The sequence below is a fragment of the Terrapene carolina genome, unplaced genomic scaffold, assembly GCF_002925995.2.
Source record: "Terrapene carolina triunguis isolate 2854851 unplaced genomic scaffold, T_m_triunguis-2.0 Scaffold132, whole genome shotgun sequence".
NCBI classification, from domain to species: domain Eukaryota; kingdom Metazoa; phylum Chordata; order Testudines; family Emydidae; genus Terrapene; species Terrapene triunguis.
In genome coordinates this window covers 2,061,921-2,086,589 of record NW_020664483.1, presented here as the reverse complement: position 1 = coordinate 2,086,589, position 24,669 = coordinate 2,061,921, and the positions used below count along the sequence as shown (strand labels likewise).

Here is a 24,669-nt window from a genome sequence, read left to right as displayed (position 1 = left end):
CATTTGCTTCTAGCTCTGGTAATGGACTCATAGACTTTAAGGTCAGAAGGGACCATTATGATCATCTAGTCTGACCTCCTGCACAACGCAGGCCACAGAATCTCACCCACCCACTCCTGAAATGTTGGATCTTAGAACTTAGGGCCAACTGGTTACTTGGTACAGTACTGCTTTTTTGGACCGTGGTCCAGGACTCAGGAAGTCCCAGGCCTCAAACCAGTGTTCGTCTCAATCTCTGCAGAGTTGAATGTTAAGATGCTTTTTTCTTTCTCAAGTTACAAAAGAGTCTGAGCCTGAGAGTGATGAAGATGAGGAGGAGGAAGAGGAGCCGGAAACAGTTGTTGTGGAGAATGAGAGTTATGTGAACCTCAAGAAGAAGCTTTCCAGAAAGTATGACATGCAGGCAAAGTCTGTGTATAATGAAAATGTTAAAATCTGCAAGCAATTCCGAATAAAGCAGGTACAGTGCAACAAAAAAAGAGATCCATTTGTATTCTGACTTTGTGATATTTATTTTAAATGACAAACTGCCTCTCAAGCTATTCAGCTAAGTGTAAAATTAGTTATTTTGCTAGGAGATAAGATAGGGTGACCAAATGTCCCGATTTTTGGGTCTTTTTCTTATATAGGCTCCTATTACCCCCCACCCTCTGTCCCGATTTTTCACATTTGCAGTAGTCACCCCTAAGATAAGATAACAGATTGTTTAGAACACTTTCACCTACAGTAGAACCTCAGAGTTACGAACACCTCGGGAATGGAGGTTGTTTGTAACTCTGAAATGTTTGTTACTCTGAACAAAACGTTATGGTTGTTCTTTCAAAAGTTTACAACTGAACATTGACTTAATACAGCTTTAAAACTTTACTATTCAGAAGAAAAACGCTGCTTTCCCTTTATATTTGTAGTAGTTTACATTTAACACAGTACTACACTGTATTTGCTTCTTTTTTTTTCTATACTGTTGCCTGATTGTGTACTTCGGTTCCAAATGAGGTGTGTGGTTAACTGGTCAGTGCGTAACTCTGGTGTTCGTAACTTTGAGGTTCTACTATATTGTTAGAAAACAGATTAGGCTTCTTTGTTGAATAACTGCAGACGCAGTTCTACAGCTAGGTTTATAAGGAATCTATCCTCATACTTGAGAGTATAAACAAGAATAACATTTCCTGCTGTGCTGTGTATGTGCACAGTTAATTACACTGGAATTTTACACTGTTATTTAACATTTGCAATAGAATCGAATCCAGTGGCCCCAACTAGGTTTGGGCTGCATTGTGCTATGTGTTGTGCAGACAGAAACGGTATGAAAGACAGAAACGGTATGAGGCTGTCCATGCCTCAGAGAGCTCAGAATCTTAAATAGCTTGAGTACTGAAGTATAATCATTTCCTTTTGAATGTTAATAAGGGGCGACTTGTTGAGTTCTTCTGCTCCACAGGACTTCATAATGGGACTTCAGAGTGTAGAAGCTTTGTTTTGCAACAGTTCTGTGCTTGTCTTTCAGAAAAGGAAAGTCTGCTTAAGTTGATTCTTCCCAGCTGTGTGAATGACAGTGGCTCCTTATGACCTGGACTGTTTGGGAAGCCATATCTTACCTACTATCAAATGCAGTGTAGATCATGTTATTGTTAGGCCAGTGGTTCTCCAGCTCTTTAATTCTGTATACTTACAGTAGAGCTCTCCTCAGGATCCTCTCTTCCCATTATCCCAGGCCTACACTGCTTGCCTCCCAAAATCCTCCATTCTGTGGATCACCTGAAGGTTCTGCCTGCAGCAGATATCCTCAGACGACAATTTGAGAACGACCATTTTAGACATTTGTAACACCATTGCAGGCAGTAAGAGCACTTGAATTTTCATGGATTTATGTTTCTGACTTTGCATTATTTAAAGAAGAGGGCGATTTTCTTTGAAATCGAGGTAATATGGCGACCAGTATTCTAGTAAATTTTACTGCTTTAGCAATAGGTGTTGGCCAATATTGTAACTAGTACAGTTGCGGAAATGCCTCTGTAGCCAATACACTGCATGTGGGAGTTTCTCTTTTGGAAATCCTTACGATTTACAATTCCTGTTAGGCATAAGTTAACAAATCTGTAAACTTCCCCTGGTAGAAAATGCATCATCAGCATTAGAAGATAAGACCATGTACTGTGGCAGAATGCCTATGAGAGAACAGGAAGGAAGCACTATATATTTGGAGTTAATGGGAGCTGGAGGTATTTGGCACCTTTGAAAAACATGCCAGTTCGATTAAGAGCTTAAATATAGCTTAAGGGTAAAATTTTCAAAAGTGCCCAAGGGGTACTTTGGGCCCCCCAGGTTTGAAAACATAGGCCTAAGTTTCTAGCTTTTATCTGTAAAGATAAATCTTCCTGATGCAAACTGAATGTAAATAAATGCAGTTTTGTCTCTCTGCTCACAGCTTTGAAAGTTGCAAAATTTTGACCCTAATATTTTTATAAATGAAACCTTAAATGCTGCAGGAATTGATGATTTGGGCCCCCACGCTCACCACAGGAAGCTTTCCACTTCCTATGAGAGAGTAAACTTTTTTAAGCCCTCCTTTTACTTAAACTGCACTAAGGAAAGATTGCCTTGTGTAGCAACTGTTGCTAGATAAATTCAGGCTAAAAATAAGGTGCACATTTTTAACAGAGTAATTAACCTTTGGAACAACTTACTAAGGGATGTGGCTGATGCTCCATCACTTGAAGTCTTTAAATTAAAATTGGATGACTTGCTAAAAGATATGTTCCTGCTCAGCCACAAAATATGGATTGAATGCAGGAATGACTTGGTAAAATTCTATGGCCTGTCCTATGCAGGAGGTCAGACTAGATGATCATAATGGTCCCTTCTCATCTGAATCTGTGAATCTAGGGCAGGATTTGAGGCTCTTAACCAGAGAGATCAATTTCTCTTCATTATGTTTGTCAGTCTTCTAGGCACTTCCAGTCCATGTTGCAAGAAAGACAGAATCTCCCTGCGTGGGAAGAAAGAGAAACCATTCTTGATTTGCTGACTAAGCATCAGGTGCTTGTTGTGAGTGGCATGACTGGGTAAGGATGTGATTTACACATACACTTCTAGTATCAAACGATACACGGGAAGGCATATCTAAAGTTTAATTATACAGCCTGTGTTCTGGAATGATCAGGTGCTCGGGTGCATAATTCATTGATGTTAAATTACTGCAGTCGTAGATGAATTTTGAATTATTAAGGAATTTCACATGAAGTGTGATCCAAACTAATAAAAGCAAGGAAATACAAATTGGAATCCAACCTCCTAACTCATTCTGACAAGACATTTTAAAAACATTTAATTAATTTTTTTGTCATGCAGATGTGGGAAAACCACTCAGATTCCTCAGTTTATTTTGGATGCTTCACTGAGGGGTCCTCCAAATAGGGTAGCCAATATCATATGCACTCAGCCTCGCAGGATCTCTGCCATTTCTGTAGCTGAACGCGTAGCCAAGGAGAGAACAGAAAGAGTTGGGATCACTGTGGGATACCAGATCCGCTTAGAAAGTGTAAAGGTTTGTATGCTTTCCCTGTTTGTTCATCTAGTTCTTTTAAAATGTGGGTATTAGCTGTAAAAGGTGCAGATTGACTGTCCTAGAGATGTAATCCTTTATCCAAAGGATTCATACAGTATGACCAGAGCAGTGCGAGCTTCCCCATGCTACCCTGCCATTCTGCCTCAAGCCACATTGTCGGGCACACCTTCTAGGATGAGAAGGTAGTAGTAGTCTGTGTACGTTCATTGGGTAGCCTCTCTGCTGAGCTGGCCAACAAAGAAATCAGTACTCGTAGTGGGTTTTGTGATCTGAATACTTGTCCTCTGGAAACTGGAATGAAACCACTTTCATTAGTCACCAAGCAGGAGTCAAAGCCCAGCACTTCAGTCCTTAGTGAGGTGGGCTGAATTGAGCTAACTTCCTACTAGTGATATTCTGTGGGCCATCCATTCTCCCTTTTCTAACATTTTTCTTGGATAAAGCAGACTTAGTATTTTAAAGCGTTTTCTGTCATTTGATTTCTCCTGTCATCCACATTTGACAAATTTTGCATCAATACGATTTGCAGAAGTAAAGTCAAATCTAAAATAAAGACTGTCAAAGATCTGAAGCTAAAAAGTTGATTGAACAAATTATAAAGTAAGTTTTGAGTGAAAAACAAAACAGATCAGTTTACAATGGCTACCAATTGTTTTGCAAAGGGTTTGATTTTTAGTTTATTGTTTTGTCCGTCCCTTCTTAACGTGAGCCTTGCAATTTTAGCCTTGCTCTTTTTTTCTGTCCCTGCTGTTGACCACAATTGCAATACCTTTTCATTCTGTCCCATAAGGCAAAATATGCATCACTCATGAACGATTCTATATAAACCTTCATTAGTCAATCAAATAGAGATCAGAAACACAGACAGCCCTCTTCCTCCAGAGCTAGTCTCATCACCCTTTCAATAGCTCTCACCTTCATTGACGGAGACAAATGGTCAAGTGTTTAACATGCAGCTACTGAGGCAGGAAAGAATAAGATGAGATAGTTTAGATATGTCATTGTCCTTTTGCAAAAGGGCTCCCTGTTAAGCACCAGATAACTGCATTTAAGTTGAATTAAGGGTAAGGTGAGAGGAAAAATTGCTTGCTTCTGCTTGAAGCAAGGACTGTTCAGGTTGGACACGAGTGATATATGGCAACGTGCTCTCACTAGACTTTGTATTAGGAAAGCTGTTAAACTTTTAAAACTCCACTGAATGTTTTGTGTCCTTGCTTACTGTTCCAGTCACTAGCTACCAGGCTGCTGTACTGCACTACTGGAGTGCTGCTGAGAAGACTAGAAGGAGACATGACTTTACAGGGAATCACCCATGTTATTGTTGATGAAGTTCATGAAAGAACAGAAGAGAGGTAAATAGTTCCTTATTCCATAACTGAAAAGCAAATACATGAAGGTGAGCACTGAGATGACTGAGTAACAAACGACTAAAGTCAAACTGCTTCCAGCCAGTGTGATGTGCTACTGGCAGCACTCTGCATGCACGGCCATATGGGAGATTCTGGTTACTGCTCCTGGTCTCTTTCTCCCTGGGGACTAAGGGATTTGTTTGTGCTGTGGCAGCTCCTTGAGGAGAAGGCACATCGGTCAACCCTCCCGCTTCCAGTCGCCCATCACAGTTGCAGTCACATTTTAAGGAAAGTTTTAGGATGGGACAGGAGGGACAACAGGGAGGTGGGTTCTTTAGGTCACTATCTCTTCCCTATTTCAGCTTGCTGTCCCCCAGCTACCCTAATGCTCCACATGCTGCCTCTGGAAGCCCTAAAGACCCCTCTCATCGCAAGTAGAACACCCCAAATGGGGCTTTCCCAGTTCAGAATTTCCTTATTCTTCCCCCTCCCAACCCTGTCGTAATCCAGCCTCTCCCAAACACACCTCTCTTACCAGCTGGTGCTCCAGAAGGGGATAGGTCTGTTGGTAACTCTAAAAGCAGAGAAGAAGGGACCTGCAAGATGCTTTTAGTACTTGTTGGCCAGCTGCAGCTATGGGGACGGTCTCTGGGTAAGCTTAAAAGCATTGGTCGTGCCCTGGAAAGCTCTGAACGGCCTGGATCCTGCCTGCCTGCGACCACCGCTCTCCCTACAACATACTGCCACTGCTGTAGTCATTGGAGATGCTTGAGCCTCTTCATTCTAAAGGAGAGGGGGCTGCTGGCAAGGGCGTTCCTTTGGGGGGGGCCACAGGACTGGACACCCATCCCCTCCACCTGTCTTTCCCCCAGTTCAAAAACCAGCTGCACTCGATGACCTTCTAGGCCTCCTGCAAAAGCCATGTACTTGACATGTTTTTTGGTGAAGGTGGTGGGAATGCTCCCATGGGGAGAGGGGTGAAAAGGGGTTGTCTGTTGCTTTGATTTACTGGCTGCCTGAGTTAATTTATATGTTTGCGGTTATTTAATACTGTTGGGTGGCAGTTACTATGTTATCATCAGCTTAATTAACTGTTAGGGCACCCAAGAGCTTGTATTGTTTAAATCTAAGTAAATATACCAAGGAATCCAGAAACTCTGGAAAGGGACAGCCCAAAAGTAGGTAATTATAACCCAAGGTCACTTATAGTAAATTACCAAATTCCTAGCTAAAGGCCATTGCCGGAGAGACACTATTGTGAGTGCAGCTTGACATGGTGTTATTGCCACGCTGGTGGAGACACCAGGAAAGGGAGCAGATTAGAGAGAGAGGAGATCTGGAAATTAACACTGAAGAAATTCAGTTGTCTTTTGCTTGTTTTCTTCAGTGACTTCTTGCTGCTGGTTTTGAAGGATATTATGTTTCAGAGGCCAGACCTGCGTATTATGCTAATGAGTGCCACCTTGAATGCAGAGCTTTTCTCTCAGTACTTTAACTCCTGTCCAGTTATTAACATACCAGGTGAAGAACGGTTATTTTTTTTATTATCCATTACAAGTTATTTTACAGGTTTGGTTTCAGCTTAGTGGAGAAACTTTGCAATGGAGTGGGGAGTGTTTCTCTGTTAGTGTATCGTACAATGTTACCTATGAATAATAGCACTGTTTAGCTTAGGGATAGAGGTTACAAACAATGTCTGATTGGTTTAGGGGCAAGCGTGTCAGGCTGAGGATTTCCCAGCCCCTGGTGGTGATCGTACCACAGGCTATATAGGGCAGCCTAGGTATGAACCTAAAGAATAAATGTACCATTTGTTTAGTTTTACTTTATAGAACTGCAAGTCTGTTTGCCTACAAGAATCTGTCCATCAAATAATGTACCGTTACATATAGTTTGGCATAAGACCCACTTACAAATATGTAACATCAATATATTTTATTACATTTGGGAAATATCATTGTCTTCCATTGACATGCGCTCAGTGCTATTTTTTGTTCATTTTCTATCTTTTAACAATGTATCTCTAGCATGAGGCTTTCCCCACACCAGACAGTTTCCGTTTGCCTCTGTTCCAGAAGCCATAGAAGAGTTCTTGCAGGCCAGAGGAATTCAGGACATATAACACTGTCCTAGGCTACGGTTGTACCTACGTGCATTCATGAAGCCTTATTTCGTCTCTAAAAATGTCCTTTCTTGGTTAGATCTCATTCCATCTACATTTTCCTCTGGCTGAAGGATTTCCTCCAAAGTCTTATTAACACGGCTGCTTTATGGACAGCAGGGGTTGCTGCTTACAGCAACTTCAAGAATCCCTTCCTTTCTTAGGAACGGTGTGCTGCATCCACTCATGCCCTCAGCCACTGCCTTCTCAGTAGATCACATACGAAGATGGGGATTTAGTTGCAGGGTTCGCTAAATTCATTTAAAATATAGAGAATCAGGAAATATTAAAATGCTTTGCAATTTTTTTTTTTAAACCTGAATTTGGTAAACAAGCAATTCATCTTTTTAGTTGGAGCCTTTTTGGAGATGATTTGCTCCTTTATCAGATGATATTCCCCAGTAAGCACGGCGCCTGGATGAAGAGCAGGTGTTTGCAGCTAAACCCAGATAAAGCAGAGGTGATACTATTGGACATGTTTCGAAGAGTTGCATTATTCCATAGTGCTGCTCACAGTAGTGGGTGTCTGCCGAAGTGTCCATGATTTACATCCTATTGTCCTCTTGGGCTCCCCATTGAGACTGGATGTTCAATTAGCAATAGCAGCACAAAATGCCTTTTACCCCCTTTGGCTGGCCAGGAGAAATTGTCCCACTCTGCCAGATGTGACCTTCAGTATTGCAACCTATTTATATATGAGAATGAAACCATAGCTACTAAAACTCTAGCTGGTGCAACCCACCTGCTGACTAACACTGGTCATTGGCGACCCAGCAAATATCAGATCAAGTTTAAGGTGCTGATCATGATCCTCAAAACTGTGTGCTGTGCCTGAGTTGTTTCAGAGACAGCCTGACCTTGCTGCAGTCCTCAGAATGATGGAATTTTCTATGACAAGGGGACCTGGAGACAGAGCCTTCTTGGCGGTTGGCCTACAGCTCTGGAACTCCCACAAGAGCCAAGGACGGCAAGAAACTTTATCTGCAAGACCCAGCTCTCTGACATAGCTTCCCCAAAACAGGAAAAAACAATCCCTTCTCTTCTGGTAAAGGGGGAGGGGCTCGAGTATCCAGGGGTACATGTAAGCCCCCATTTGGATGTACGCACATTTATACAATGCTCAGATATCACACTGAGCATGATATAAATACCTAACCAGATGGAAATACATTGCTTCCTATCATTCTAATACTGCACCAAATTACCTCGCTACAGGAATCCTCCTTGTGTAAACTGAGTGAATGCCAGCAGTGTTCTTGAAAAACGTCAGCTATTTGTTCTGGACTAAGTTGTGTTACCGATTGCAGTATAGTTCTAAAAGAACCCACATAGCGCGTTAAGTTCACGAAGGTGGGACAAGGGGTGAAGTGGTGAAACACCAGCGTGAGAAATTGTAAACACTATCCCTCCCCTGACCTCCACTCCTGAAATGGTAGCTCGCATTTTGCTTTAAAATTCTAATTTTTCTCTTTAGGTCGGACATTCCCTGTGGATCAGTTTTTTCTGGAAGATGTAATTGCAGTGACAAGGTATGAAATCATTGACAGCATTCTCACAAGTAACTGCCCTTTGGAATAGTTAAATAAAATAAATAAATTAATGGAGATATCCTATCTCCTAGAACTGGAAGGGACCTTGAAAGGTCATCAAGTCCAGTCCCCTGCCTTCACTAGCAGGACCAAATACTGATTTTGCCCCAGATCCCTAAGTGGTCCCCTCAAGGACCCTGGGTTTAGCAGGCCAATTCTCAAACCACTGAGCTATCCCTCCCCCCAATAGTTTCATTGTTATATGCAACATAGTTGTAGCTGTGTCGGTCCCAGGATATTAGAGAGACTAGGTGGGTGAGGCAGTATCTTTTATTGGGCCAACTTCTCTTGGTGAGAGCATTTTTCAAGCCCCACAGAGCTTTTCTTCAGGCCTGGGAAAGGGACTCCAAACATCACAGCTACATACAAGGTGGAACAGATTGTTTAGCACATATTCTAAAGGACCATTCAAACTTTACAATATGTGCTAACTACTTATGCTAAGAGTGAAATTCCCAGCACTCCTACCTGCTGCTAGAAAGAGTGACAGAAGAGAGAAGTCAGGGCTATGATTAGCCACTCATATTCTTTATGTAAATTTGTAAGGCATGTAGGTACCATGGTGATGGGCATGGCATAATACCCTGACAGCTTAATTTAAAGTGTAGACTGTACAAACTGCTTTCCCTATGACTGAATTCTCTCTGCTCATGTTCAGGTATGTCTTAGAGGATGGTAGTCCGTACATGAACAACACGAAACGAGGTCCAGAAGAGAAACTTAAAGCAAGGCGCAAGAGAACTGCGTTAGAAGAAGTAGAGGAAGATCTAAGATGTGCTCGCCTCCTAGAGGATGACACTACTGTCAAGGATTCAGTCCCAGACCAGCAATTAACTTTTAAACAGCTCCTGCTACGGTACAAAGGTAATCTCTCTCTCTCTCTCTCTCTTTCTCTCTCTCTCATCCCAAAAAGCATATTCACACACCCAGCTGGTACTCTGGATACTACACGTATTTTCATAATTTGTGGCTTCATGGTGTAAAGTTCAGTATTCTGTGAGGTATTAACAGGAGTGTCGTATGTAAGACATGGGAGATAATTGTCCCACTCCACTCGGTACTCGCAAGGCCTCAGCTGGAGCACTGTGTCCAATTCTAGGCGCCACCTTGTAAGAAAGATGTGGACAAATTGGAGAGCCCAGAAGAGGGCAACAAAAATGGTGAGGTTTAGAAAACCTGACCTATGAAGAAAGGTTTTTAAAAAAACTGGGCAAGTTTAGTCTTGAGAAAAGAAGGCTTGTGAGCGTCTTGATAAAAATATTCAAGTATACGAAGGGCTGTTATAAAGAGGACGATGGTCAATTGTTCTCCATGTCCACTGAAGGCAGGACAAGAAGTAATTGGCTTCATCTGCAGCAAGGGAGACTTAGGTTAGATAAATGGAAAACTTTCTAACTGTCAGGGTAGTTAAGCACTTGAATAGGATACCAAGGGAGGTTGTGGACTCCCCATCATTGGAGGTTTTTAAGGACAGCTGTTAGGGATGGTCTCGGTTTACTTGGTCCTGCGTCAGCACAGGGGCTCGACTAGATGGGAAGCTCCCGTTCCAGGGCTTCGCTGCTGGACTTCACTGGGGTGTATATTGACTTGCAAAATAGTGATCCGATAAGGCTGCATTATGTTATCCACCCAGCCTTCTTTTCATTGTAATCCTTCATGTACAGCTCTGGGGTTGTATCTTCAAGGGTGGGGGTGGAGGGGTGGGGGGAAGATTGTAGTAGCCCAAAAGGGTAAGGGACTTTTAGGGTCTGTTGTATTTAAGAAATGAAATACTGGGAGGAGGCAGAACCGAGTTTGTGTGCAGGGTCCTGGAGACCTCTGATGTCAATCCTCGGCTGGCCCCATGGCATTCCCGACTCCTGCCTGCTACCAGTGTGGGTGAGCTGGGCTGGGCTGGCACCAGTGTGTTTGTTCATTGGATTTGGCACACGGGGAGTGTGGTTCATTGGATTTGGCACACGGAGAGTGTGGTGCATTGGGAGTATATGAGACCCAATAGCGTGTGAGTGAGAAGAGAGGAGAGTGGTAGAGTTAATGAGGAGACGTCAAGTGGGGAAGAATGAATGAAGGGGGAGGGGGAAGAGGACAGACTGCACTCAGAGGTATTACACTTACTGTACCCTTCAGCCGTATTTACAGGCATGCAGGATCCTGCTTGGTGAAAGGCTGCTGATCCTCTGTGTGGCCATTTTCTCAGTGAACTGTATAGTGTCTGCTCTTTTATGAGACACCAACTCATCTATGCTCCTACTCTGTTTTCATTTCTCTTTCAGGGGTTAATAAATCAGTGTTAAAAACAATGGCTGCCATGGACTTAGACAAAGTTAATCTGGAATTAATAGAGTCCCTGCTGGAGTGGATAGTCAGTGGCAAACACTCATACCCACCAGGTAAGCTGGCTGTCCATTGTGGGTTGTATAACAGGGACTACATGCAACAGTTATGTGCTTGTATAGATTGTGCCAAATCGACGCTTTCATCCAAAACATCATTTCCATAACTTCCGAATTTATCTGAGCACATTTGAGTCGATGGGAGTGGGGAGGCCCCTAATTTCTGTGGGGATGGGGGGCAGATGGGTACACTGGGCCAGCACAAAAACTGTAGCAAAGAGATGAACTTTTGACAGTATGCTGACGTCTTTGTCTGTCTTGTCTGGTTAGATTGTAAATTCTTTGGGACGGGGTCATTGCTCCTGGTGATTTTATATAGTGTGTAGCAAAACGGAGCTCCAGTTTTGACTGGGGCCTTTGTGCACTGCGGTAAAATCGAAGTGTAATAGTACGTTTTAGCTGAACTCTTCTATTGACTCTTCACTTTCCCCCTATATGTACAGGTGCTGTACTGATATTTTTGCCTGGTCTAGCAGAAATTAAGATGCTTTATGAACAGCTACAGTCTAATGCCCTTTTCAATAATAGACACAGTAAACGGTAAGTCAAGAGTGTCCCAAAACCATTAGCATGTTGAAGTTAAATCAAGGGTAAAGAAACCAATGAAAAAAAAAAAGTTACCTTCTACTCAAACTCTGATATCTGTCTCCAGTTACAAGTGCAGATTACTTACTGTTTGAGACAGCTGGTGATGGAGAAGGCTTAGATGCCATTATCTGGAACAGGTCCTTTATGAGTTAGCACAGTGGCTCAACCATCATGCACTTAGCACATTTGCCATGTAAGTTCTAGTCCCGTTTCCTCAAACTGGGGAAGGGAAAGTTGCAGTTTTGGGGACCAAGATAAATATAACTTGAGACTATTGGGAGGCAGTCAGATACCACGGTAATGGGTGTGGTATAAGAACCTAGATAGTCTTTCTGTGCTATCTGCAGTGGGTCTTCACGCACTAGCTAAGGTGAGCCAATGGAAGGCTGAAAAACGAAGAATCTAACTTTATCTTTTACCCTGTTTTGCACTTCAAAAACATCTGCATTTTTAGCGCTGTGAAGTATTGGGTATTTCTAAGGTAAAACAGTCTACATTTTGTGGGAATGGGCAGGAAGAAAATCAAGAAAGAGGGAAAAATAAGCTTATACTTGGAGGGAAGCTGTCCCACGCATATTTAGATCACGATCTGAACGTTGCATTTAAACAAGAAGGAATTCTCCTGGTTAGGTTGAGTGACCTTAGCCTGATGTGTTGTGGTGACCAAATTTCTCAGCAGACTAGAGTAACACCCACAGAATGACGTGTGTAAATCTGGTGGCAGCCCTGGTTGTACATACTGTTTTAATTTCAATCTTTCAAAAAGCACCTAGCTAAGCCCTTGGCCAGTAATAGCGAATCATAGGACATGTGTTGCCTTAGGCATGCAGACCCTATCACTACCAGGCGCCTTCAGCCTTCTGGTGAGTAAATGGGGGAGGGGCTTATGGGGATAGAAAGACGGCAGAAATCTTGGCAGAATCCCTGACCGGCTTTGGGGAAAGAAGGTGGGCTTCCACTTAGTTGCTCAGAAGAACTCTGCTCTCAGGGACCCTTCAGCAGAGACTGCAACCCAGCTCTGAATCCCTGTCTTCCCCCCCTGAGAATATTTTAAAGGCCTGCTCCCTGTGACCTGTGCACGGTGGGGTACTCAACCCTATCACAGCGCCACTTAAGGGGCTGGATCTGTTCAGTCTAAGGGCTGATGGGACTGTGGAGAGAATCAAGAAAACCAAGGTCGCTGTTAGACTCTTAAGGGGTGGGTCTCGTTTTCTTTGCTCCTTTGAGCCCCAGGCTCGCTTCTCTGTCCGCAGCCAAATCCAGTTACTGGATATTTGCAAGTAAACTCTGGGCTGCATTCTGCTGGGTGATTGTATCCACCAGAAGAGCTAACGGTGAGATGTAGTGAGGAACATGTCCTTTCCATAATCCATGGCCCCTGGAGTCCCAATCTGAAGTTGTAGCAGGACAGGGGGCATGGGCTGCACATGGGTTCTGTTCTGAGAATGGGAACGTACAACCTACAATACTCTGGGCTAAAGCTTGTGTGAATGGACGGATGTTGGGAGGAAGAAAGGTTGGCAAAGATAAGCATGCTCTCATCTTTCTCTTCTAGCTGTGTTGTTTATCCACTCCATTCCTCACTGTCCAGTGAAGACCAGCAGTCTGTGTTCCTGAAGCCCCCTCTAGGAGTTACCAAGGTCATCATATCTACGAACATTGCAGAAACCTCCATCACCATTGATGATGTGGTCTTTGTGATTGATTCTGGGAAAATGAAAGAGAAAAGGTATTGGGATTATTCTGGTGGAACTGTGATCTCAGAGAATGATGTGTTCTGCATGGTATCTGTTTAAAGAAACTGTCCAACACATCAGAGTATGAATTCATATCTGTTAAAGAGCCGTAGAAAATCTGAAAGGGCCTCGTTCTGCAGCTTACTGTGTGCACAAAGCTCCCATTGATTCCGTGGGAGTTCCATGCACGGCCCTGTTACAGACGTGCATCCATAGTGTTGGTAGTTATGGCCTTCCAAAAGTTGGCAGTACCTCTCTGCTTGAGCTTCGGTGTCGGTGCTCTTCGCCTGCTTGAAGTGAAACTCCCATCCTCATCCATTTTGACTTGTTTCTTCTTGTAGATACGACCCCAGCAAAGGAATGGAAAGTCTGGAAGACACATTTGTGTCCAAAGCCAATGCATTGCAAAGGAAAGGGCGGGCAGGGCGCGTAGCCTCTGGAGTCTGCTTTCATCTTTTCAGTAGCCATCATTACAATCACCAGCTTATAAAGCAGCAGTTACCCGAAATACAAAGAGTGCCTTTGGAACAGCTCTGCCTCAGGTAAACCATTATCAACGTCATCGGTCTTAAAGGGCCGGGCCCCAGGAGGTCCTCTCTCTCCAGGCTGGAGCAGCAGAGTTGTCACACTCCTACCAAGCTCCGGACATCATGGGAACCAGCAAGCCCCCCTCTCGTCACTTTTGTTTTGTTGATTGGCTGTTGATTGCTCTCATCTCTCACTGACTACCACTCTGCCTCTGCTTCAGGACCTTGGTCTTCCCACCCACCATGTTACTGCTTACCCTCTCCCTCAAACCCATCCTCCACTCACCATTTCCTTGGCTGGCCCCACCCCTATAAACAAAGGCAGTGCTAACAAGATATTCCTCTGAGCACTTTGCTGGTATGTTGCATCCCTTTCCTGCAGCCCCATGTTTGTTGTCTTTTTAAATTACAAATTCTTTTGGAGGTAGAGCGACTACTGCGTCTTCTTGCGTGTTTGCACGCAGCCTCGTTCAATTCCAATTAGGCACTACTGCAATATAAATATTAAAGAGGGAGGCCTTTGACGTTCAGCCTCATCCCATACATTCCTTTACAAAATGGAGACTTCTAGGATGCAAAACAATGCCAGTAATTTAGGATTAGAAGGGGGCTCTGAATCAAGTCTATGGGATCAAAACTCTTCCCTAATCGTTTTGGGCCGCTTCCCAAGTTGAATGATGCCTTATTGGCTCTTGACCAGGAGGAATGGCAACTCGTTAGCTTTATCGTTCGAGGGGCCTGTACAAAAAGATGGGTCTTGCACCATGTTGTGGCGGTCATCGGATCTGAGCGTGTCCTGATCTGCAGTAGTAGCAGATTCCCTAGTCATTAGTTAGCTCACAGCCCCTGCAGCTGCAGTGGCAAAGGGTGGGGAAGAGGCCGTCTGGGATAGGTTAGCCAGTGCCTGTTAAGGGCTTTAAAGATAAGGATCAGCATCTTGAAGAGAATCAGGAAGTCAGTAGGGAGCCAGTGTGGACCATGGAGGACTGGTTGGCTGTGGTCCCATTGGCATGGCCTATCTAGAAAGCAGGCCATGGGGAGGGCATTCTCAGTGGTTTGGAAAAAGTTTGCGGCTTTGTCCTATGTCAGCAGACTGAGTTGTCATCTTTTTCCTTAAGAATTAAGATTTTGGATATGTTTTCTGCACATGGCCTTCAATCTGTCTTATCCCGCTTGATTGAGCCGCCAAGAATTGAATCTCTGCGTGCATCGAAAGTGCGACTACAGGACTTGGGTGCTTTAACTCCAGATGAAAAGCTCACCCCCTTGGGGTATCACTTGGCCTCCTTGCCTGTCGATGTGCGGATTGGAAAACTAATGCTGTTTGGCACCATTTTCCGTTGTCTGGATCCTGCACTAACTATAGCAGCAAGTCTGGCCTTTAAGTCCCCTTTTGTAAGTATGCCACTCTAATAAACTACATCTGTGTGTCAAAATTTGAAAGTAATGTGTTGTATTCATAAGTGAATATTGCAGTATACTGCAACATATTAATCTTAAATTTCTTACCAGTTCCACTTACTGCACAGAGCATCTTTTGTGTTAGTATAAAATGTTTGTGTCTGAACTGGAAATATTCATATAAGTACATGCAGAGACAGAAGTTTCAAGAACAGTTTGATCCCTAATAAAAAGAACATAATATTTTACTGGAGGGTGGAATTCTTTTGAGCAGAATAACTAATTATTGTTTTCAAATAATGTAAGTCGAGGCCAAAATAACACCAAGAGAACAGCAGTCCTGTTCAAGAGTATGAAATTGATCAAAGCTTGAAGTGATTATAAATATTAACTAGTACATAAAGCTTCAATTTTTAATTCTTGCTGAGTCCAGAAATACAATCTATGAATGTGTGTGCAAGGAATAGTCCTCGTGAAATTATAGGTGTGTGCTTTACATATCCTACGCCAACCTGTGTTTGGAAGCAGTGGTGTTAGTGTTTGTGGTGGTTATGAAGCTGACAGTTCTGCGCTCTGAATATAATGTTGATTCCAATCAGCTGCTGTTCTGTATGTCCAATGTTCTGTAGTTTTTAGATATCTGTCTAAAGCAATATACAACCTCATATCAAAGATCAGGACTGAGCATTCCATCTCAGTATATGGTTTTGCCAGCTATAGTTAATGGTACCAACAGTCTCTATTGTGGACAATACAATCATGAAATTGCCTCTGCAAATCCCTCACAGTCGGAGTTGTGTAAGTCTGGAATGTATTAGAGCGGCATAACTGTGTTTGGTGCCCATACGTCAACTGCAGATCTGTTTTGTTGAACCATGGTTCCAAAATGCCCCATCCCATAGCCATTCTCTTTCCATAGAAGATAGGTGGCTTTCAGACTTTCTCTTTCCTTCTCCATTGCACATTTCTCCTTTTAGCTTTAACTGTATGAAATTGTTAGGGGTTTTAAAGATATGGTTTTGATAGGTTTTGGCCTTGTGCAGGTCCAGAGCAGGGCTCTGCTTTTAATTATTTCTTTCCTGAGCCACCAATTGACATATGGAGGGCCTGGTGCAGGGGCATTCCCCTCTCAAGTGTTACGGCTGTGAGACATTCATTCCCAGTCAGAAGTGGGAAGGTGGTAGGCTCAGGGTTTTCTCTAGTGTAGACAAGGCCTTCCTAATGCTTCCTAATCTCCTCCAGTGAGGTCCGCAGAGGCCGTTCTCTGAAAGAGAAAGGAAGGTTGTTCCCCAGCATGTTGCGTCTGCAGATGCAGCCTGATCCTCCCTCCTTCTGTTTCTTGACAGTTACGTTATTGAGAGTAGGGGAAACAGAGTTGCTTAGGACTGTTCTGGAAGTGAAGCTTTTTATAATATCAAATCTGTGGTCAGTATGCGTTCCTCCCCTAATGAATATATTGCTTTGGGACGGTTCTGGGACCAATGGATCACAGCATGCAACTCCGACAGCAGGAGTCTGCGCAGGCAATATACCCAGATGATTTCAGTTACTGCTTAGTGAACGTTTTTTGTCATGGATATGAGGACTGCAATCAGTAGCTTACTGGTCATGTAAGAAAGACAACGTGCATCCCCGATGATAAAGCACCTGCTTTGAGCAACGACGGGAGAAGCAGAGATGAAATGTGTCAATCTATTTATTTAGGTGTCTCCATGGGATAAAAGGGAGGAAGCGAACAAAAAAAAGCTGGAATTTGCAATAGGAAACAGTGATTACCTGGCTCTTCTCCAGGCTTATAAGGTGAGCTAAAAATCAGTGACCCAGATCCAAAGGGTGTCCGTGTTCTGAAATTCAAGGCATCATTCATAAAGTTTGGTTTTTCCATTATTTAGGGATGGCGCTTGAGTACCAAAGAAAGTTCTCGTGCAAGCTACAGCTATTGCAGGGAGAACTTCTTATCAGGAAGAGTTCTTCAAGTAAGTCAGTTTTGATTCGGTATTTTTCAGGATTATTTTTAAAAAGACAGTAATCTCCATCATCTTGTCAATCACATCCCTCTTTATTTCACCTCCTCTCCCTGCCCCATCCTTCAGATCTTCTTCCAAGTTCAGCCGCGAGCTGGGAAATATTACTGACTGTAACTTCAGCCAACTGTCTGAGCCTGTAATCCTAGTGTAACCAGATATGTTTAACTTCAAAATCAACCCGAGGCTCAGATCAGTGTTGGAATATTTCAGCTCAGAAGGAATTGGCTCGAGAAAGTTCTGAACAATGGCAAAAGCTGGGTTTTTTTAACCCAGTTAAGTCAACCTTAACTGCAAGCTCCCCCTACTCTGTTTGATTGGATAACATCTTCAAATGGGTGCCATTTCCTGGAGTTCTCACATATCCGCTGGTTGTCTTACTGCAAGCAACCGAAGTGATCATAGGTGATGGCGAGAGATGCCGAAGGATAGTCCTTGCGATTGGTGTTTAAACTGGGGAATCTGGTGTGAATTAACCTCACGTGCACGTGGCACTTTTCAAGGCTTTCTGTTGACTTGTAGGAAATGGCGAGCCTAAAAAGGCAATTCACAGAGCTGCTGTCGGACATTGGATTTGTGAAGGAGGGGTTAAGAGCCAGGGACATGGAGAAGAGGTGGTCTCGAGGAGACGGTGTTTTGGATGCTACAGGAGAAGAGGTAACTGGAGCGTTAGTGCTTTAAACTGCTGCTTTGGTCTCTAATCGGCCTTTGTAGCAACGTTCGGTGTGGTGTGCTTGCTGGAGCAGGCTTGTCTCACTATCCAATGTGATTAGTGGTCGCCATTTTCTTCTTTTTCAATCTTCCATCCCTCCTCCCTTCTACTTTGGAGACTCGTATTATAGCATAGGTCTGGGGCTAACTGAGGGAGTTAGCTGCTGGGAGATTTTATACTCTTGGTTCTACAGCAACAAATCTGAGGTGCATGCACACTGTCTAACGAATAACCACTCTGCCATGGCTCTGTGGCAGGACATGCAATTCCCACAGCGTGGATCTGCACAGGCAGTGCGATTGGAGGTGGGTCGCTTTTCTGCACTCTCCTAGTGCGGCTTTCCAGGATAGCCCTAATGAGAGCTGTAATCGCAATGGGACAGAGGTGTAGATGACTGTTGCGAGGTCCATGTTGGAAAGGATGGCTGCACTCTCCTGGCCAGCTCTGTAGGGTGGAAGGCGCTATGAGTGAATCCAGGGAGAATAATAGATCCAAGGAAACCAAATGTCTGGTATGCACCATCCGACTGTTTTTAACTTCTAGTTAATTATCAATTGAAGGAATTAACCACTGGAGTAGTTAAGGCCTTGTCCACGCTGTACAGTTCACTTGAGTGACTGGCACACTGGTGTGACCACTCAAACTGGTCCGGCCCGAGTGAGAGGTGAGAGCAATCACACTCGAGTTGCTGGATCCACACTGGTGCTGCACTCATTCAGGTCAGGTGCTAGGCCTTCTGGAGGCATTTCCCATGGCTCTTAGCAGCTCATGGTTCATATCCATGCTCTAATCAGAGCTGTCTTGTGAATTCTTTCACAGCGTATTGTGGGATAACTTGTCTGTTCTTTCTGGGCACATGTGCAGATGTGATCTTAGCCCACCAAGTCAGTAAAGTAACCCACTTCCAGGTTGGTGCACACTAGATTTCTGTCTATGGCCTACATTCCAAACAGTGTGAAGGCATGGATCCAACCTGGAGCGATGACCTATTCTAGATATGTTCATATACCTCACTCATGGCCATATTATCTGTGCACTGATACCAAATGTTGCAATTAATGCAACTCTCATTTTGGGAACAGGAGATAGATACTGGGTATTAGATGTGGTTGAGGGCATTTCAGCCCTATGAAAGCAGGAGTGTGCTTTGCTAAGGAGATCACGCAGGCCGCATGGAGCAGTAGAGACAGCTGATGTAGGTTTTAATAGCTGTGGAATCTCCTTATGTCGACTGGCAGGTCTGGAGCAGGACACCAAGCATAGAATGGTGAGACTACATCATCATGCAGACCTGGGATGGTTTGTGATTTACCCTAGGGATCAACTACTTAGTAGCATGGAATAAATGTTTGAGGAGTGTCCAGATTAGCTCTGACAAACATATTAACCATTGCAAATTAATTGGCAATTAGTTTAATTAAAGGTTAAAAAAAGTGTAGTCAAGAGTGCAGAATCCATTAACTGCTCCGAATATGAAGTTACATAGTTGGCTCAAAAGGAGGATACCAACAGTGTCAGTAATTTAGTTTTCATATGAAGTCATGTTCTATAGTGAATCAAGAAATCCCCGGTTTTCATTGAAGGGTCACTGGTATAAGGCATGTAGGTAGTAACCTGGAATTGTAGTACTTATTGTATGTATTTATTTCACAGGCAAACTCTAATGCAGAGAACATCAAGTTGATATCAGCAATATTATGTGCTGCTCTGTATCCCAATGTTGTCCAGGTAAGAGGGTGCTTTTTTCCTTTTCCATCTTCGTTTGCGTCCCGCTCCCTTTTGACTGGCAGATCTGGACTGAATGCTTTGATTCTGCAAAAAGAACGAGGAGTACTTGTGGCACCTTAGAGACTAACAAATTTATTTGAGCCTAAACTTTCGTGGGCTAAAACCCACTTCATCGGAATGGAAAATACATGCAGTGGAAAGTACAGTAGGAAGATTATATATACACAGAGAACATGAAAAATGGGTGTTGCCATACCAACTCTAACAAGGGTCATCAATTAAGGTAGGCTATTCTCAGCAGGAGACAGACTGCCTCCAGTTTAAGGCTATGATACCTCCACCGAGCATGCTGCCCCTATTGCTTTAGGCCTTGGCAACTGAACTCCCGTTTACAAACTCATGTAGCCGGCTACTGTTGTTATTCCAAGACTTCTATTTTGAGAGTGATCTTAAGATGCCAGGCACATGCATCAGTAACCACCATACGCCACAGTCTGAACATGAGCAGAAGGAAATGAATTCTGGGACGAAAGCTGGAACGTTTTAAAACCGACCCCCAAACTGTATCGAGTAGTTTTGCAGAGGGCTGACTGTACTCTGGTAATGGGGTCTAGATGCTTCCAAAGTCACCTCTGGGCTGAGACCAAGCAAAACCGTATCCTAAAAGGCATTTGTTTGAGAGTTATGAGCAACTGAAAATATTGGGTTAGATGCAAGCTGGAATGCAACACAGAAGCCTTTCTTAATGTCTACCGTAATACTAAGCGGGGAGGTTTAGGTTGGATATTAGGAAAAACTTTTTCACTAAGAGGGTGGTGAAGCACTGGAATGGGTTACCTAGGGAGGCTGTGGAATCTCCTTCCTTAGAGGTTTTTAAGGTCAGGCTTGACGAAGCTCTGGCTGGGATGATTTAGTTGGGGATGTTCCTGCTCTGAGCAGGGGGTTGTACTAGATGATCTCCTGAGGTCCCTTCCAACCCTGATATTCTGTGATTCATGTTGGTGTTGCCATAGTAATAGACGTGGGGAAAGACTGCTTACTTGGGGCAGGAGATGTGAAAGAGAAAGAGAGAGATTTATTTTGTTACTATTTATTATCTTCACTTTTAGGTGAAAACCCCCGAGGGGAAATACCAGTATACCAGTGCAGGAGCAGTTAAATTGCACCCAAAGGCAGAGGAGTTGAAGTTCGTTACAAAAAATGACGGTTACGTTCACATTCATCCTTCCTCGGTGAATTATCAAGTAAGGATTTTTTTCCAACTCAGTAAAATACATTGTCTACATTTTAAAAAAAGACATTACTTCAACTAAATGCTGCTTGGATTATGAACTAGAGCACTGACCAGTCTTAAAAATACAGCAACGGCATGATTGAAATCCTCTCAGTGATGGGTTTTAAAGAATGGCACAGATCACAGGTAAGAACCTCTATTACAATAGACGACAGAAACTCAAATTATGAAGTTAAGTTTGCAGGGTCAAGCAACTTCATGGCCCAGATTTTCACAATTGCAAGAACACACATTCATGCAGAGTTACCGCAATTGCAGGGGATTGTGCCTGTAGGACCACCACAATTGTCCATGCAATCTCAGGAATTGTGCATGAAATGGCAACTGTTTATGCATGTAGCATCTTTACACAGGCAAATTGACTGAACATGTGGGCTCATATTTCTACCACTGAAATACTTTATTTGTAAATAATTCACTGTTGAAATGCACAGTATCACTTCTTCATATGAGATAAATGATCTGGAGAAAGAGGTAAAAAGTGAGGTGGCAAAGTTTGCAGATGATACTAAACTGCTCAAGATAGTTAGGACCAAAGCAGACTGTGAAGAACTTCAAAAAGATCTCACAAAACTAAGTGATTGGGCAACAAAATGGCAAATGAAATTTAATGTGGATAAATGTAAAGTAATGCACATTGGAAAAAATAACCCCAACTATACATACAGTATGATGGGGGCTAATTTAGCTACAACTAATCAGGAAAAAGATCTTGGAGTCATCGTGGATAGTTCTCTGAAGATGTCCACGCAGTGTGCAGAGGCGGTCAAAAAAGCAAACAGGATGTTAGGAATCATTAAAAAGGGGAGAGAGAATAAGACGGAGAATATGTTATTGCCCTTATATAAATCGATGGTACGCCCACATCTCGAATACTGTGTACAGATGTGGTCTCCTCATCTCAAAAAAGGTATACTGGCACTAGAGAAGGGCAACTAAAATGATTAGGGGTTTGGAACGGGTCCCATATGAGGAGAGATTAAAGAGGCTAGGACTTTTCAGCTTGGAAAAGAGGAGACTAAAGGGGGATATGATAGAGGTATATAAAATCATGAGTGATGTGGAGAAAGTAGATAAGGAAAAGTTATTTACTTATTCCCATAATACAAGAACTAGGGGCCACCAAATTAAATTAATGGGCAGTAGGTTTAAAACAAATAAAAGGAAGTTCTTCACACAGCGCACAGTCAACTTGTGGAACTCTTTGCCTGAGGGGGTTGTGAAGGCTAGGACTATAATAAGATAAGAGACGTTTGTGTGTCTAAAACATTTAAGATTATTTTTTTATAATAAAAATAAATTGTATATGCTGTTTTATATGCACAGGGCAGCGAGCAAGCCCGTAATCTGCAGGGGAATGGGAATCAGATTTATTCCTTAACTGACTGAACATGTGCGCTCAGTGACACTAATGTAATCACCATTCTTACTCCTAACTGACTGCAATCTTCTGGCATTGAATGTTCCAGACCAGGCACTTTGACAGCCCCTACTTGGTGTACCATGAGAAGATCAAAACCAGCCGTGTGTTCATCCGGGACTGCAGCATGGTGTCGGTGTACCCGCTGGTCTTGTTTGGAGGAGGGCAGGTCCATGTGCAGCTGCAACGGGGGGAGTTTGTCATTTCGCTTGATGACGGATGGATTCGTTTCGCAGCAGCCTCCCACCAGGTAATGAAACCCACGAGCAAGATTGTGAGTGCTTCAAACCTTGCTCTGCTTCTGCAACATGCAGAACATGCAGATGTAGAGTACAGAGGAGAAGTCATTTCATGATATTTGGGGGGGTGTTTCCCTGTTTGCTTCAGGTGGCAGAGCTGGTGAAAGAACTGCGCTGTGAACTAGACCAGTTACTCCAGGATAAGATCAAGAATCCCAGCATGGATTTATGCACGTGCCCGCGAGGATCCCGTATCATTAGTATGATTGTAAAGCTTGTGACCACCCAGTAATCTGAGAAGCACTTTTATAAAGACCTACTGCTAACTGCTGCTCGGAAATGGATTCTGGTACCGCAGTGTTTTTGTACTGTCAGAGTGTGGCGCTGATCCTGGTAGAGCTAAATTGGTAAATGCCATTTTAGCTTTCAGAAAATAGTTAAAGAAATAAACCTAAGCAAAATGACTTCTGCCCAAAATTAAAGGGCTCACAGAACAAACTAGGGAATGGGAAGCTGGCAATTCTCGTGATAGTAATAGAAAACTCCAAATCAGAGAAGAAAAGCATAGAATTTGTTTTTAAAAAAAAAATGAATTCTGTTAAGTGCTGGGAGTATGTTTTATGTAGTCTCATTGTTGTCGGTGTTGTATTTTTTCCGGTATAGCACTTTCAGCTGACTTTTGTGAGGAAGATCAAGGAATCACGTGCCATGCAGCTTGCCCTTGGAGCAACATAATTATCTGGGCGGAGAGAGCGCGCGTGTTACCTGGTCAGGCTGCCCAGAACTTTTCTAAATTCAGTATAAACTACTTGGCCAAGAATTGCACCTTCCCCAGCTGTTTAGTCTGACATCTGCACTTATCAATCATTTTAGGATACAGCAGATGTTAAATGAGCTCAATTTCAGGACTAGTACGTGAGTTGGTCATTAAACTAGTGGATTGTCTTTACAACTAAGTGTGCTGGTCCCTCATCAGTGTGCTAAGCTGGTCTGCCCCTAGTTATTCATTGAGCTGAATGTTTGTGCTCGTTTGAACCTGGCTCTGACAAGTCCCACTACGATTTCGTATCCTGCCCGGGTGTAGTGGGGTTGCACCATGATTGTTATAGAGCAGTGGTGCCCAAACTTCTCCTGTCGTGCCCCCTCTCCCCCATACCAGTGATGGAATCTGTCCATGCCCCCCCACCCATTACTGCACAGCCCAGCTTCCGCAGCTGAGGAGCTTGGGCTGAAGGCAGGGATGGGGGAGGAGCTGGGGCTAGAGGCAGAGCTGGCCTGGGGGTGAAGAGGGATTGAGGGCGGAGCCAGACTGGGGCTGGAGCAGGGGGCGGGGCTGCGGCTGGGGGTGGAGTGGGGCTGGGAGGTGTTCCCTCCCCACCCCCCATGGGGGCTGGCCTCGGCCCTGCTGCGCACCCCCCTGAACATTCTTCTGCACCCCCGTAGTGGGGCGTACCCCACAGTTTGGGGACCACTCTTCTAGGGTGTGTCTGCTCAGGGAGCTGGGACTTGCACACACATGGCTACATCCAAAGCCAATGCCCACTTTTGTCAAAGAAGTGGGGTGCGGTGCAGAGGAACGTGCTGGGGGGCGAGCAGCGAAGCTAGCCATGCAGTGGGGGAGGCTGGGCTCCCAGAGGGAGAGGGAAGCCAGGGTTCAAGCACACAGGGGGCAGGTAGGGCTCGGACGAGCTGCTCACGCCAGCCCAACGGGGGTGGGGAACAGGCCAGTGTCCTGTTTTTTCCCTTTGGGAAATTGTTACCCTAACACTGTGCACTGGAGTTAATGAAACACTAGGGACGCCATATTAACTGGGCAGCCCTTGTCCACCGTCCGGAATAGCTGAAGATGAAAATACTGATGTCCTCTGTCTCCTAGAATCGCTTGCACATTTGCTGTATGTGCTCATCTAGAAGCAAGTGGGGAGAGAGAAAAGAATCCT

General features: G+C 43.9%; 1 protein-coding gene across 1 annotated transcript in view; it reads left to right on the top strand.

Moving 5' to 3' along the window:
• DHX57 (DExH-box helicase 57) overlaps positions 1–23,641 on the top strand; it is a 32,142-nt gene extending 8,501 nt beyond the window's left edge. The window contains exons 6-24 of the mRNA XM_024203964.2: positions 276–460; positions 2,944–3,065; positions 3,352–3,547; positions 4,796–4,920; positions 6,305–6,438; positions 8,553–8,607; positions 9,326–9,531; positions 10,941–11,057; positions 11,504–11,600; positions 13,204–13,377; positions 13,726–13,926; positions 15,030–15,306; positions 17,017–17,112; positions 17,205–17,288; positions 17,859–17,993; positions 19,702–19,776; positions 20,886–21,020; positions 22,540–22,740; positions 22,878–23,641. Coding sequence (XP_024059732.2) covers positions 276–460; positions 2,944–3,065; positions 3,352–3,547; positions 4,796–4,920; positions 6,305–6,438; positions 8,553–8,607; positions 9,326–9,531; positions 10,941–11,057; positions 11,504–11,600; positions 13,204–13,377; positions 13,726–13,926; positions 15,030–15,306; positions 17,017–17,112; positions 17,205–17,288; positions 17,859–17,993; positions 19,702–19,776; positions 20,886–21,020; positions 22,540–22,740; positions 22,878–23,021 — 2,759 coding nt within the window. The 3' untranslated portion in view covers positions 23,022–23,641. The remainder of the gene's footprint in view (positions 1–275; positions 461–2,943; positions 3,066–3,351; positions 3,548–4,795; positions 4,921–6,304; positions 6,439–8,552; positions 8,608–9,325; positions 9,532–10,940; positions 11,058–11,503; positions 11,601–13,203; positions 13,378–13,725; positions 13,927–15,029; positions 15,307–17,016; positions 17,113–17,204; positions 17,289–17,858; positions 17,994–19,701; positions 19,777–20,885; positions 21,021–22,539; positions 22,741–22,877) is intronic.
• The last annotated feature ends 1,028 nt before the right edge of the window (positions 23,642–24,669 follow it).